Consider the following 16682-nt stretch of genomic DNA (forward strand, 5'->3'; position numbering starts at 1 on the left):
CCGCTCTGACGTCACGCGGCGCCCGCCCAATCAGCGCCGTCTGTGCGGGGAGGCGCCGTTCCCGCCCTCGCCCGCCGCCGCCGCCGGTGGCCGCCGCTCGGGCCGCCCCCGGGGGAGCGTCTGAGCAGGCGCGGGGCCGCGGCCGGCGGAGGCGCCGCAGCAGCAGCAGCGCCGGGCCGCGGACGCGCGGGACGGGCGCGGGGAGCCGCTCCTCCCCGACCGATGTCCTCAAGATGGAGGCGGCGGGGGCGACGGCGTGAGGAGGGCGGCGCGGAGAGCGCGGGAGCGGGCCGGCGGGCGGCGGGGGCGGCGGGATGGGGCTGCTGCTCCTGATCCTGGCGTCGGCCGTGCTGGGCTCGTTCCTCACGCTGCTCGCACAGTTCCTGCTGCTCTACCGCAGACAGCCCGAGCCGCGGGCGGACGAGGCGGCCCGCGCGGGCGACGGCTTCCGCTACCTCAAGCCGGTGCTGGGCCTGTCCCTCCGGGAGTACCTCTATGGCGGCGGCGGCGGCGGCGAGGAGCCCGCGGCCGCGTCCTCCGAGGCGGCCCCGACCCCCGACAGCCCGGCCCCGCCGACGCGGGAGACCTGCTACTTCCTCAACGCCACCATCCTGTTCCTGTTCCGGGAGCTGCGGGACACGGCGCTCGCCCGCCGCTGGGTCACCAAGAAGATCAAGGTGGAGTTCGAGGAGCTGCTGCAGACCAAGACGGCCGGCCGCCTGCTGGAGGGGCTGAGCCTGCGCGACGTGTTCCTGGGCGACACGGTCCCCTTCATCAAGACCATCCGACTGGTGCGGCCCGTGGCGGCCCCGGGCACCGGCGAGCCCGACGGCGCCGACGGGGACGCGCCGCCCGCCACCTGCCCCGAGGAGCTGGCCTTCGAGGCGGAGGTGGAGTACAACGGCGGCTTCCACCTGGCCATCGACGTGGACCTGGTGTTCGGCAAGTCTGCCTACCTGTTCGTCAAGCTGTCGCGCGTGGTGGGGAGGCTCCGCTTCGTCCTCACGCGCGTGCCCTTCACCCACTGGTTCTTCTCCTTCGTGGAGGACCCGCTGATCGACTTCGAGGTGCGCTCCCAGTTCGAGGGGCGGCCCTTGCCCCAGCTCACCTCCATCATCGTCAACCAGCTCAAGAAGATCATCAAGCGCAAGCACACCCTGCCCAGTTACAAGATCAGGTGAGGGGGGGCGGGGGGGCGCGGTCAGGGGAGCCGAGGCTGCTGGGGGCCCTGGGCTGCAGTGCACTCCCACCCTGGACAGGGGCCGCTAGGTTCCCTGTGCTGCCAAAGACAGCAGAGGGAGCTGGGAGCCCTCCCTCCCCGTGCCCCTGCCTGGCCGCTCAGCGCCTCCGGTCCTCAGGAGCCTCCCGGGGCTGTTGAGACACACTTGTGTGCGGTTGCTGCACCTGGACCGCGTGAACTTGTTCCTGGACTCGTTGCAGGCCTGAAGGGCGTGCTCACAGCCCAGGTCTGCTCTGTGTGGCACAGGCTTTAGTGAACTTGGCAGCTCTGGGTTGGGCAAAGGCAGGGGTTGTTGCAAAAGGATGTGACTTAGAGTCAGTCCTGTCTGTGCCTGGGGGCCTTCTCTGTGAATTTGGAGTAACTGTCCTCTGCCCTTGGGAAGTAGCTTCTGCACCATAGACAGACCGGGACTCCACTTCTCAGGTGTCTGTTCCCTGTGGCTGTTCCTCACCCAAGTCATCTTGAGGATAGTATTTTAAAGACAGTGGTTTTGAGTTTTTTAAAAGGCCCTCTCTGTCTGGTGACCTAGTTTTATGGGGATACATTGTTTTGATAAATTAATGTATGAGTTTTCTTTTAATGACATGGAAGTGGAAGGGGAAATGAAAATTTGGAGGATTAGAGGCTTCTTCCTGTGTGGGTCTTGGAAGGCTTGTTTGAGTAGAAAGGCTCATGTTTCTTTTAAAACAAACAATTTTTAAACTTCTCTTTCTATCCTCCTTAATTTTGTGTTCACTAAATTGAGCATTTTAGATTTTGTTCTTCACCGTGAAATTATCAATCTACTATAGCCTTACATTACTACAGCCCTTTAGTGGGAACTGAATGTCCCTGGACATTAGTTTCCTACTACAGTCTCTAGCCACATAATCCGGAAATAGTGCAGATTTGGAATGAATTGATTTGTGAAGCTTGGACTTTACTAGTTAGGTTTTGTTAAACTAATAGACTGAGTGACGTTTAAGCCGTGGGGTGACAAAAGAACTGTTGTATGAGGCCCATATTCCCACGCATTTGCAGGGGACGGTGAACTGGTCATTATTCACAGTGCAGGATTTCTAGTTCCGTAAAGCATATACAGTTTATGAAACCCACTTTAAATGATTACATTATGAGTTGTAGTTGTTAAGAAAGTCATAAGCAAAAGTTGTAACAAATTTTGATAATTCATCACAGTTCATTGGTGGATCAGAAACTACTGCAGAGTGCATCACTCAATATATAGATAATTTGGGGCATTTATTATATCCTCCTTACTCTTTTCAGTGCTTGAGATTCAGTACTGATGAGAAATAAAGACTGCCACCACCTTCATAAAGCTTAGAGTTTAGTGATAATTGAATTCTCCATTTAATAACATTTAGACTAGTATAGATTTGAAAGAGTGTGGAAATTACTAGAAAGCTGCTTTTAGATTAGTAAAAGGAAAATAGAAATGTGAGGATGAAAAATACTGCCTGAAGAAGTGCTGACATGTCTTGTGTAGCCACCACTTCTCCAGAAGTGTGCGACACTGGTGATTTTGTGGGACTGATTTCATATAAGAGAATGAATTGTAACACATCTAAGACGTATCATCATTCTTATAAAGAGATCGTAGCTAGTATTTATCCTGTTTTATTGTTGAAGGAATGAAGCACATAATAGTTAAGTAACTTGCTTAAGTCACACAAGCTGTCAGGTGGTGAAACTCAGCTTAGATAAAGTGAGGCTTGCTTTTTAATTTTTTGTAATGTAAAGGAATTTATCTCAACTTCATTTACTCTTTATATTTCTTGGACTGGGAATTATCCACCAATAAATGCTTATTGGTTTAAATTTTGGCTTCCTCCTTGCAAAAATTTATAAATCATTCTGATTAAATGAAGTGAAATACACGAAAAGTTTAGAATTAAAAATAACATCTTACTCAGCCCAAACCTTTAACCCAAATCCAGAACTAAGTCCCATAAGTGCATCAGAATGAGTCCATTTAATTATCTTGATCATTAGTAATGTAAAAAAATATAATGGCTCTCAAAGCAGAACAGATTAGCAAATGGGAAAGGTTGTCTTCTTTGGGCACACCAGATTTTGATAACTGTTGACATCACCACTCATGGTGCTAGGGATGGAACCTGGACCCTTTAGCATGCTAGGAAAGCATTCTGATACTGGGTTTCAACCTCAGTAGTTCCACATTATTCACCATCCCACCCCCCTTTTTCTTGTTCTTAAATGATTTTTTTCCAAAGTATGATATCATAACAGTAGGTTAGATATTTTTCCAGATTAACCTAGAACTCTGAGTAAAATGTAGCTATGAAATTTCCTACCTGACTTAAACTGGAAATTTTGAGAGGATCTTTTAAATTTATATTGTAAGGCTAAATCTTTGGGTGTTGCTCTGCACAGCATTTCTTTTTTAATCCCCCAAGATTGTGTTTATCCCTTTGAACATCTAATCTTCTTAGTAAGAGCTAAAATAGTGAAGAGAAGTATTTTGAGTATGGGTTCTTTGCTGCTTTAATCATTATATAACAAGCATCTTGTTAGTAAACACTGTTATTTTTTCTAAACTTTTGTTTTCCTTTTTCATGTTGCTGAAATCAAGTAGCTTTTTACAACTGCCAGGTCCCAGTGTTTGATGTAGAAATAGTCAAGCTTCCTAAGAACTCAGATGATGGATGCTTAAATTTTGCCCAACTAATGCAGTCAGTTTATAAAACACTAGATTTTTAAAAATGAATTGTAATATGCTGAAAATATATTCTCTATTAAAGTCAGGAGCATTTCTTAATTCAGCCTCCTCATTGTTTTAATCTTTTTTTTCTTAAAATGTGTACTTTAAAATAGTGCATAAAGTAGAAATATTTTTGAAACTTTTAACTTCCAAATTCATCTTATCACTGATGTTCTCTGGTACATAGAGAGTCTATCTTATAATCTGAGTTATAGTCCTGGGGTGGCAGGGCAGGGATGTCTAGGGTTTGGGAGTCACATATTTGAGATTCTTAATAATGCATCTGCTTTTAGAGTAGTGGTTCTCAGTCTTCCTAATGCTTCAACCCTTTTTAATACAGTTCTTCATGTCGTGGTGACCCCCAACCAATAAAACTATTTTCATTGCTACTTCATAACTATAATTTTGGTACGGTTATAAATGGTAATGTAAGTACCTGTGTTTTCCAATGGTTTTAGGCAAACCCTGTGAAAAGGTTGTTTGATTCCCTCAAAGGGGTCTTGACCCACAGGTTGAGAACCACTGTCTTAGCGTGTTCTTGACCTGTAGCCAGCACCAGTTGCTCACAGGAAGGGCAAATTCAGTTTACAGGCACCTGTACTGATTTCCTAATGCTAAAAGATGGGAGATTTTTCATGAAGTCAATTTCTGGCTTCTGATTTTCATGATTTCCTTATCTGCATTCCTCATAACAACAGAAGCAAAAGGAACTGTAGTAGTAGCTTTGGGTTGAAACTCGTGTGTAAGCATTGTCCTATACTTCATAGTCCCTACTTACCTGCCCAAACTGAGCTGGTTTGGAGTCATGTGCATTTGAGACCCTTTCTGCAATGGTTGCTAATGAGACTTAATGGAGGGTGATTGTTTTGCCCTTTTTTAAACTACGTTTTTGAAAGAACTGCCATTGAGCAATTTTACTTTTATTAAAGGGTCTCTATAATGTTGAATTTTTTTTTTTTTTTTTTTTTTTTTTTTTTTTTTTTTCGAGACAGGGTTTCTCTGTGTAGCTTTGCGCCTTTCCTGGGACTCACTTGGTAGTCCAGGCTGGCCTCGAACTCACAGTGATCCGCCTGGCTCTGCCTCCCGAGTGCTGGGATTAAAGGCGTGCGCCACCACCGCCCGGCTAATGTTGAATTTTAAAAAGTCATTCTGCCACAATTAAAATCCTTGAAATATTTCCACTTGATTTGTTGAGTAGTAATAGTAAATAGTAGTGTCTGCATTTTTTAGAATTTGGAAAGTGTTTTGCTTGAGTGGATTTGGTCAGTAATTCAGCAATTCTCAGCTACAAAAGAGGAAACAGATACTTAATTGACATTACATTTGAGTTTATCGAATATGGAACACATGAGAAATCATTTATAGGTATAGAATGTCTTTTGAACATGACTGTTTTTGTTGTAACGGATTATTTTGTCCTATTTCTTTATTCCTATAAACATCCTGAAATATATTTGTAGAAAATTTTCACATATCCTCAGTGACTGGAAAGGAAACGAAGACCACTACATTATCCCTGCTAAGGTTGAGGGACAGGACTATAAAATCATTATTTTAATGTAGACACCATTGATTTCTAAGAACTAAATTAGGCTTGGTCTGTAAAACCTCCTACATTATGATGTAGTGTATACATAATTTATCTTTTGGTCTAATGAGATGAAGAAGAAAAGCATTTATTCTTAATGTAAATTACATTGAATTTTTTCCCCTAATTATCTGAAATAAAGATGACTTTAAGTAATCCATGCTCTCTTCAAAACTTCCAAAGTAAATTCACAGGAAACTGAAAGAACTGTCTGGGAGGTGTATTGTACTTACTCTTTCAATACTTTTCTCTATGTATAAAGATAACTTTAAAAGGTTATGTTCCCTTTAAGGTGGCTACTAAAATTCTTCAGTAGTTAGCTTTACTTACTAATATTACTCAGAAATGTAACTAAGCTTTGATACTTCATGATACTAGAAACAATGGCATTAGTGTGTTACTGTAGCTTATCCTGAAGTAATGATGTAATATAATAGCCAATTTTCATCTGCTGTACTTTTTTTCTTGTATTATGACTCAGAGGAAATATGTTTTCATGTCTTTTGTAAATGGAATTTCAAGATCATTTTCTCAGAGATGAATCATGAAGTCATTTTAAAAAGTATTTATTTTTCAGTAAGTGCAAAACGTATACTGCATATACCTAGCTAGTTCTTTGTTGGATGTTGAGATGATAAAAATATTTGTAAGGTATTCATGTTCTCATGCTGTTTGTTTTTCTAGGACAAACAAATTATTAAGGTTCATAATAGTGGCATTTGGATATATTGAAGACCTTCAGTTTGTGAGGAACAGGAAGAGGAGCTCAATATCTCTGCTTAAGCAATCAGATGATTAGTTATTTTCTATATAATACAATATGTCTAGGGGAAAACTTTATCTATAGGGTTCAGTACTATTCATTTTCATATATCCACTGGAGTTGAGGGATGTTGCCTCCATGGATCAGAGAATTCTGTTATGTAAGCTACAAAGAGTAAAGTTCTCTGATTTAATGATAGTTTTATTTCTGGCACATTGGATTTCTTGAAGATACTGTTCTTATGGAAATGTGTTGATAAATCTGCTTTAGAAACCTGAGGATAAAAGTGTATGAGGAGGGGCTGGAGAGATGGCTCAGAGGTTAAGAGCACTGACTGCTCTTCCAGAGGTCCTGAGTTCGATTCCCAGCAACCACATGGTGGCTCACAACCATCTGTAATGAGATTTGGTGCCCTCTTCTGGCCTACAGGGATATATGCTGTATACATAATAAATAAATAAATCTTAAAAAAAAAAAAAAAAAAAAAAGAAACTGTGCAAAAAAAAAAAAAAAAAAAAAGTGTATGAGGAGGAAGTTAGGCTTTAATCAGTAATGTGTATGTGTATTGTATCCCAGAGAGCCACAGTTTATTCCTGAAATAAAGCATATCATGTTGGAGGAGTGGCCTTATCAAACATTTAATATTGATATATAAATATTACTAACAGTTCATTAGATGAGCTGGGCAGTACAATATGTTCCTTATATGTGTCTACCAGGCACCGTAGGCAGTCCACACACTTGCTGTTTCTCTCCCAAGTGAGAGAGATAGGCATTTTCTTTTCACAGATGCAGAAACTCAGGCTTAGAAGCCATCAGTAACTTTCTCAGAATCCTAAATAAATAAATAAATAAATAAATAAATAAATAAATAAATAAATAAATAGTAAAAAACCAGGAACCCCAAGTCCCACGCTGTATTTCTGTTGCAATAAAACAATCATTACTCTTAAGTTCAGAGGGCTGTGCCTGCTAGATTCTTTTAGGCCTGTAAGTTCCAAGTGTGTGTGTGTGTGTGTGTGTGTGTGTGTGTGTGTGTGTGTGTTTAAATTTTAAAAGAAGATGAGGAAACTATCTGTACCTGAAAATCCTGAACTAGTCACTGCCTGGCCTTCTTCAGGAGAGCTTTACCAGTCCCTGATCTTTACCCTCAAAAAACAAAGACTAAACTAACATGTTTTTTCTCAAAAATGCTTCTTAGCCTTTTCAAGGGTCTTTGGGGTTTTGTTTTAAGGAAAGCTAATGAGGACTGTGGATAATTTCTGCAGAAAAATACAAAAACAAATTTTCTCTTAATTTCATAAAATTAGTGTGTTCCATTGAAGCATATGTAGGGTTCTTAGACTTTGGACTGAAAGTAAACACTGACAGGAGACAATTTTGTTGCCATAAGTTAAACTAATAAGATAGCACATAGAAGACACTTCATAGTCTAGTTTAACTTCTTAGAATGTACACAAGATTGTGTGTAGTTGGAGTTTTCTCCAGTCCCACTGGGCCCGCAGCCGCTCAGACCCAAGTAAATACACAGAGACTTATATTACTTATAAACTGTATGGCCGTGGCAGGCTTCTTGCTATCTAGTTCTTATATCTTAAATTAACCCATTTCTATTAATCTGTAAGTTGCCACGTGGCTTGTGACTTAACGGTACTTTTACATCTTGCTTCTCATGGTGGCGGCTAGCAGCGTCTCCTGACTCAGCCTTCCCATTCCCAGAATTCTCCTCTCGGCTTGTCCTACCTATACTATACTTCCTGCCTGGCTACTGGCCAACAGCATTTTATTTATCAACCAAATCAGAGCAACACATTCACAGCATACAGAGTGATATCCACAGCAATTGTGTGGCTCAGACTTTTTTAAGCAAACTTCTATATAACTCAGTGTTCTCTCTCTCCCTCCCCCTCCTTCTTTCCTCCCTTCCTTTCTATCTCTCTTTCTCTTTTCCCTCTTGGTGAAATTTCCCTATAGCTTGCTGAGGCATCAAATCCAAGTTTCTATCCTTCAACACAAATAATGACACCATTAACTTCCTTTCATCCATCTCAATAGGTAAATGCTGAATTTTTTGACAGTCCTTTACAGATACTCAAATAGTGTTGAGTAATTAAAAATACTTGTAGTTAAAAACCTATTCCTGCTATCCCCAATATTATTTTGGCGTATACTTAAATGATCAAACACACAAACACACAGTCGTTTTGTATAGAGTAGATGCCTCTCAAATCTTCCTCTTTCTTTTCTGCTCCTTCCATTCTTCTCTTTAATAATAAAGTGCAGTATTAATGTGACCCTGCAGATGCATTTATACGTAAGATGGATATCCTTCCCAACAGTATGTATGGATCCAACTCATTTACTCTTCATTTATTTATTTATTTATTTATTTATTTATTTATTTATTTATAAGATCAAAATAGATAAGTTTACTAAAATCAAAATAAGACACAGATAATGGAAATCACCCAGGAGCAATAACCATAAAATCTCCTGCTAGGTGTGCCCGCTCATTTATAATATCAGCGCTTGGGGGACAGAGCCACAAGGCCTCAAGTTCCAGGTCAGCCCAGGCCACATAGTCAATTTATTTTTTTAAGTTAGGCAATCTTTAATGAAACTTGTACATGAGATTCCTCTACTCCTGCATCTTCTCAATTGTTTCTTCTTGTACTTATTGAGACTTGGCTTTCCTTTCCAAGATCTTTTTGCAGTCTTTGTTCAGCTTTAGCCTGGTGATAACCACCTTGCTGGGGTGGATGCCCACATGGACAGTTGTACCATTAAATGCCTTTTCTTGCTGTACTTGTTCAATATAGATGACATATATTGACATTTCTTCCTGTATGCCAACCTGGACCACTTTGCCAATCTGCTGGCCTTTGTAGTATCCTTGGACAACCTGAACTTCATCATCCTTTCCAATGGATATAGATCAAACATTATACTCTGTCTTAGCTCTTTGGAAAGAGGGGAAGACATGATCTTCCCCTGAATGTAAGAAGGTGACATTTGTGATTCTTGCTTTGCTCAGAAGTCACAAAGGAATTAAACTTCATTTTGGTGGCTGTGGATCCAATGATGGCCACAAAAAGGAAGAGAGCTTAATCTTCAGTCTTGATCGTTCTCTGTCTTTCTTTGGATTTCTTAACTAGAATATATGGAGTATATTTAAACTCCCCCCCCCCATGCATGTGTGTGTGTGTGTGTGTGTGTGTGTGTGTGTACATGCATGTACATGTACATTCATACACCTGTGCATGTACAGTCCAGAGTTTGGTGTTTGATTCTGACTCAGTCATACCTTATTTTCTGAGACATGCTCTCTTACTGAACTTGGAGCTTACAGATTTGGCTAGACTGTCTGGCCAGCTAGCCACAGAGGTCATCCTGTCTCTGCCTCTTAGCCTTATAATCTAGCCTAGCTGCTCTTTAATATCTGGATTTTAGGAAATTGAACTCATTTCCCCATGCTTGCAAGAGCACTATCCTGACTGAACAATCTCTCCAGTCCTAAACTTGCTTTTTTCCTCTGAATGGTTAAAGATTATTGTTGACTGATGGTTTATAAACAAATACCTTTGTATAGTCTCTACAGAGATGTGTGCCCCCTCTTGCGATATACATGCACACTGTTGTGCAGATATTAATCCAGTACAAGGACTTTGAAGTCTATCCTAGCCACATATTAGGTACAGGCCTCTCCTTTCTACACACAATGAAAAACCAAGCACAAGTGTTTTTGCAACCTTCTCTAACATTTACACAGCCTTGGCTCTTCATTTTACATTCTTATAAAAGTCAATATTGATTAATTGTAGATTATTTTTCACTGAGCTGATATAGAATAACAATAAAATTTATTTTCATTAGTCTAGTGTGTAATTGCCAACTTTTGTGAAATCAGCAGAATGTTTTAGAACACATTTCTCTTTATTCTGTAGTCAGCACATTGGGCATCATGAATTCTTCATGTATTGTAAGAAGAATGAAGCTGATTTTATGGTGAGTGGGATACGGAAATAGCTGGACTCTGATTTTCTTAGTAAAAGAACTAGAAACTTCTCTCTCCCCAGCATAATTAGTTCTTGTTGTTGTATACTTAAAAATGCTGTGGCCACTGTAGTAAAAATAATTGAGGAAGCTTTATTGTTTTGCATTAAGTACTGTCTTAGTTACTTTTCTATTGCTACGATAAGACACCATATCCAAAGGCTTATTAGAATCTGTGACCATCATGGCAGGGAGCATGGCATGAATAGCTCTGAAGCAGTAGCTGAGACCTCACATCTTGTGACACAATCACAAGACTCAGAGCACATACTCCAACAAGGTCACACCTCCTAATCTTTCCCAAACAGTTCTACCAACTGGAAACCAAAGTATTCAAAATATGAGCCCATGGAGGCCATTCTCATTCAAAGCACCACAAGTACTTAATGTATTTACTTGGGTCATTGCTAAGATATGTACCAGTTAAACAGGCAATTGTGACTTAGGAATGATGTTGCTCCTAGAGTCAACTCTATAGCTACCTCTACAACCTACAATTTGTGACTACAAATTTTTGCTGGAAAGTCTTTTGTAGCAGTAGTAACTCCATGGCACACGTCTGTATTCCTAGCACTTGGGAAATGGAGGAGGAAATAATCCTTGACTACACAGTAAGCCTAGGCTACATGAGACCCTGTCTCAAAGAACAGGCAAACCAAGGTCTTAGGTAGCAGTAATGAGCTAATCATTTCTGTTTGGTAGCTGAAAATGAAAGAGAGAGAGAGAGAGGAGAGATGAGAGAGAGAGAGAGGCAGGGGTGGGGGATTGTAGTATTAAGGACCAGGAGTCTACATCTTGAAAATGAACTTGTATTCTTGTTCTTAGACAAGTGTTGCAGGCAGACATAAGTATTTAGCAAATCATGCCTTTGGTGTTTGTGTTGTATGCAGTGTTTTGTCTGATTCACAAATGTGTTTCTTAAAGTCTGTCTCTCTGTGTGACACTGTGTGTGTGTGTGTGTGTGTGTGTGTGTGTGTGTGTGTGTCCCCGTGCGTGCATGTGTGTGCGTGCATGCGGGTGTGCCATGGTGGGTACATGGAGGTCAGAGGACAACATCCATACTATCGTCACCTTCCACTTTGTTTTGAGATACGCTCTTGTTTGCCAAGTCAGCTGGCCTGCAAGCTCCCAGTGATTCTCTTGTCTGCACCTCCCATCTCGCCGTAGGAACACTGGGATTATAGACAGATGCCACTGCGTCCAGCTTCATGTAAGTGCTAGGGTTCTAAACTTAGGTCCTTAGCCTTGACTGGCAAGTGTTTTAACCATTGAGCCATTATAGCTGCCTGATGAAATGATTACCTAATTTGTTCTAGTATAATAAAATCTTGGGAGTCAGAAATTGAGCTAAAGAACTAAAAAATCCAAGGAAAGCAGAGAGATTGACTGACCCACTCTGGTTTACCCTCTCTCCATGTTCTCTGGAACCTCCAACCCCAGAAATTTTCCCAACTCCTCCTGTCCTCTCTAGCCACCCTGCAAAGTCCTCCAAGAACTTTATGGCTAATCCCAATTAGCCAATTCCTGACACTGTCCTAGATTGAAGTTGCTTTATTGGCACCGTGGATTGGCTGTATGGACAATTCTCCTGCAACAAGCCATTTCCCTCTCCCATTCCCCACAATAGTTTTTCATACCCATTAGGTACAATAACACTCAGTATGAAGGATGGTTAGAGTTGCTGACTACATATAGTCTTACTACTTTAGTCATTTGGTAATGTAAGTAACTCATTCAGGTCTTTCTGTTCTCTGTAATTTGCTAGAGTAAGGTATTCTCATATGGTTATATGAAAATTTTGTTCTCACTATTATTGAATATATACTTTTTCTGTAAAAGTTAGCACTTCAGTATCTTGAAAGATTATTATTTGTTGATTTTTCGAGGCATGGTTTCTGTGTGTAGCTTTGACTGTCCTGGAACTTTGTAGATCAGGCAGCTGACCTTGAACTCAGAGATCCACCTGCTTCTGCCTCCCAAGTGCTGGGATTAAAAGTATGTACCATAACTGGTTTAAGATTATTAATTCTTTTTTGGTTTTTCAAGACAAGGTTTCTCTCTGTGTCTGGCTGTCCTGGAACTCACAGAGATCCGCCTGCCTCTGCTTCACAAGTGCTTTGATTTAAGGCATGCACTACCACCGACTGGCCAAAATTATTAATTCTTAATGTCCAACTTTTTGTATTTTAAGCAGACCAAATAGTAGCAAACTTTTGACATGGGATGAATTAAGCTAAATATTTGTAGTAAAATGGTTTCCTTTTGTTTACTGATATTGATAGAGAAAAATTTTGATGATCTTAATTTGTAATAAACTCTAAGAACAGTACATCTAAGTTATAGTCTTTTTAAAAAGTAAATTACTTAAAATATCTGAACACTGCTTTAAATATTTGAATAAACAAAACAGCTGAGTAAATTACTCAAAACTTGAAATTTTTAATAACTTCAGAGTTAGGATTTGAACTCAATTCTGAGAGTCTTAGAAGTCAGTGATAATTTATTGAACCAGACTCTGTGATAATAATTGTTGGAGCTTAGGAAACATCTGTGCTCTTAAGGTTTCTCTTAAAAGTAAGTCAGCCTCTGGCCCTGAAATAGTAGGATTAGCAGATAAGGAATTTGGGTTCTATTTCTATAATTAGTATTGATTTCTTGGTTTAGTTTATCCTAAGACAAATCATGCTGCTTATTGTTTTTGAGACCAAATAAAATGAAAATCTAGTTTTTAAAGTTGAGAGAATGAACTACATGAATATATGACTTAGCAGTTGCTTCTCTGTTTTGTAGTTTGTATCTTCTCTTAGAATAGACTTCAGGTAGATTTCTCAAAGTGCAGACAGGAGGGTTGTTAGTCTTACAAGTATTGTTTAATTAGCTTGAATGAGGTGATTATTATAAACAGACATGGAGATACATGCAATATTAAAACCAGTTATACTTCAGAAAATATTTTGCTTTTACTTGAGAGAGAACAGTTAAAAGGCTGGACACTTGGCTGGACAGTGGTAGTGTAACGCCTTTAGTCCCAGAACTTTGGAGGTAGAGACAGGCAGATCTCTCTGAGTTCAAGGTTGGCCTGCTCTATAGAGTGAGTTCCAGGACAGCCAGGGATACACAGAGAAACTTTTTCTATTTTTTTTTTTTTAAAAAAAAAAAGACTGAACAGTTGTACCCTTAGAGTATAATTTTCTCCTCACTGCTCTGCTCATCTCTCTCTGCCTTCCTATCTGGAGTGTGGCTTGTTTTCTGTCTGATGTGCCTAGACTAAACTTTCATACTCGTACTTTATTGTCCCTGTCTTTTCTACAGTTGGGAGGTGATAATTTTACCTTAGGTTGTTTTCTCTCTCCATTCCACAAGAGTTTAGTTTATTCAATAAAATTTAAATACTGCCTTGCCAAGGATACTGTGCAGTCCAGAAATAATTTGTGTTAAAGGGAATAAATCAAAACAGTACCTTTTTTGAAATTTTTTTTTTAAATATAGTAGTGAGGAACGTTGTAACTCGTAAAGTGCTGGTCTAGTGCAAGCATGAGGACTTCAGCTGGGATCCCCAGCACCCATGTAAAAGCTTAGTATGGTATCAAGTACCTGTAATCCCAGCTCTTGGTCATAGACTGTGTGGACAGGACCGAGAAAAGGTGGATCCTTAGAGCTCACTGGGTAGCCACCCCTGCTGAATCATTGAGTTCCAGATTCAATGAGAAACTGCGTTTCAAAAGATAAGGTGGAGAGGCTGGATAGATGGCTTAGCAGTTAAGACCACTTGCTGTTCTTTCAGAGGACCTGAGTTTGGTTCTCAGCACCCACATAGCAGCTTGCAACCAACTGTAACTCTAGTTCCGGGGGATCTGATGCCCTCTTCTGGCCTCTGCTGGCACAAGACATGCACATGATGCATAGACATACATGCAGACAAAATACCCATACACATAAAATAAAATGAAAAAATTTTAAAAAAAGATAAGTTGGAATGTGATAGAGGAAGACAACTAACATTGACCTCTGGCTTCCACAATCATGTATACCTATACACAAATGGTAACACACACACGAGTTAACTCTTTTCAGAATGTAGTTGAGGTGCTCTTTTGGCTCTCCTAGACCTTTATGAGGAGGCCCTACCAAGTCAAAACTGTACTCATAGTAATAAAAAATGTAATTTGCTTTTCCCATTTAGTCCATTACAATGGAGTTTTCTAGAAGTCAGATGATATGACATCACTACCCTGACAGCTAGTGGAATGCAAGCTTAATTTCTCATGGGAATATTAATGGATATCATCTCCATAAACAACAGCTCTTTGGGGTCCTCGGTAATGTAGATGTAACCGTCTTTTTAAATAAGAAACACAGAGCCGATTGCAGAGTTAAAAAGCCCAAGAGGTCAGAGCAATAGCTAAGAGCTAAAAACCTTACCCTTCACTGCTGCTTCTGTCCTCCTCAGCCAGAGAACTACTTCCTGTGTGTCTGTCTTTTTATTGACTTTCTGTTCTGTCTTCTCATTGGTTGTAAACCCAACCACATGACCTCCTCGTCACTACCCATCTATACAGACCTCCAGATCTTCTATGGTTGGTATTGAGATTAAAGGCATGTGTTTCCATGCTGGTGGTATCCTTGAACACACAGAGATCTGCCTGTAATGTGGTCGGGATTAAGGGTGTGTGCTACCACTGCCAGACTTCTGCTATGGCTTGCTATTAGCTCTGATCCCCAGGCAACTTTATTTATTAATATACAAATAAAATCATATTTCAGTACAAATAAAATATCACCATAGAAAAATACATCTGAGAATCATAAGAACAAAGTGTTTGCAAACCACTAGTTTAACCTAATGTTTATTTTCACTATATATAAAGGAACTACTGTTTCTGTTTGCTCCTTTCTTAGTCACCTTTGTTGAATGTTGGGTTTGGACATTATTTTCAGTTACTGTTTAGTACTGATAGTCCCTGTTGATGGTGCAAGACATATAGGAACGGGTGGATCTGCTGCAGTTTTGACTGTGCCATTTGTTGGGTAATGGCAAACAAGATATTTGAGTATCTCATCTTTTTAGTCTCCACTTACAGAAAATAAGGCTTATTAAGTTCCATATATTGTTATGAGTTGTGAGAATCAAGGATACATGTGAAAATACAGTGTGATTTACAGAAGTGCTAGTAATGTATCAACTGATACTTTTGTATTCTCTTATTCAAAGATATGTGCTGGAGGGACATGGTCTGGAGGAATAGATTTGGAGGAATTTTTTTGCTTTGTGAAAGCTGAAAATTTTAGACCATATATTTTATAAGGGACACATATGTACAGTGCTCCCTGTATGGAAGTCAGAGGACTACCTGTGGGAATTCTGCTGTGTGGGTCCCAGAGTTTGAACTTGGCTTGTCAAGCTTAGCAGCAAGTGCCTTTATCTGGTAAGCCATCTTACCAGCTCTAGATTGATTGATTTATTGCTTTTTGTTTTAGTGCCTGGGAATGGAACCCAGAGCCTTGCCCATGCTAGGTAAGCAATTACCACTGAGCTATATTCCTAAGACTAGACACAATCTTGATTATATTTATGTATATATTTATGTAGAATTAAGAGTTTGAAGATAAAACTACTGCTAGGTAGAGAACATAGGGATGATTAGTGAGGGAAGGACTTATGACGGTATTTGTCACTCTTGTTCTTAGTATCATAACTATTTAGGAGTGTTTTTTTTCTCCATAGATGTACAGAAATTAAATAATTTCTTGAAGTATAGACTTGACCATCAGTAGTGCACACCAGGAAGGTCCATGAATAAAACAATCCTCTGTGGGTTTCCTTAAGTCATTTTTAAAATATAAATGTAGTTATAAAATTTAAAGGCTAGGAGGCCAGGCAGCAGTGGCGCACCACTTTAATCCCAGCACTTGGGAGGCAGAGGCAGGCAGATCTCTGAGTTCGAGGCCAGCCTGGGCTACATAGCGAGATCCAGGACAGGCACCAAAACTACACAGAGAAACCCTGTCTCGAAAACAACAATAACAACAAAAATTTAGCAGCTAGGAATACAAAAGTGGGGAGGCGTACTGACTTATGTTGATTTGTTCTCTTGCAATTGTTAGTTGATACTTACCATGCAAGGTACTGTTTTAAAACAATTAATTATGGGTAGTGAAATCAGGGCTATCTAAAGTTTAAGGAAGACAACTAGCCATGATTGTAATTAATTATGGGTAGTGAAATCAGGGCTATCTAAAGTTGAAGGAAGACAACTAGCCATGATTGTAAAATCTTGAGTACATGGTGAAGTTCTGAAATGCTTCATTGTGGAGG

General features: G+C 40.5%; 1 protein-coding gene and 1 pseudogene across 1 annotated transcript in view; one reads left to right on the forward strand and one right to left on the reverse strand.

Annotated features, from left to right (window-relative positions):
- Nucleotides 1–299: 299 nt before the first annotated feature.
- Nucleotides 300–16682, forward strand: part of Pdzd8 (PDZ domain containing 8) — a 65363-nt gene continuing 48980 nt past the window's right edge. The window contains exon 1 of the mRNA XM_059255826.1: nucleotides 300–1177. Coding sequence (XP_059111809.1) covers nucleotides 315–1177 — 863 coding nt within the window. The 5' untranslated portion in view covers nucleotides 300–314. The remainder of the gene's footprint in view (nucleotides 1178–16682) is intronic.
- Nucleotides 8952–9372, reverse strand: LOC131904825 (large ribosomal subunit protein uL24-like; annotated as a pseudogene).

This window comes from Peromyscus eremicus, chromosome 1, assembly GCF_949786415.1.
Source record: "Peromyscus eremicus chromosome 1, PerEre_H2_v1, whole genome shotgun sequence".
Classification (NCBI taxonomy): domain Eukaryota; kingdom Metazoa; phylum Chordata; class Mammalia; order Rodentia; family Cricetidae; genus Peromyscus; species Peromyscus eremicus.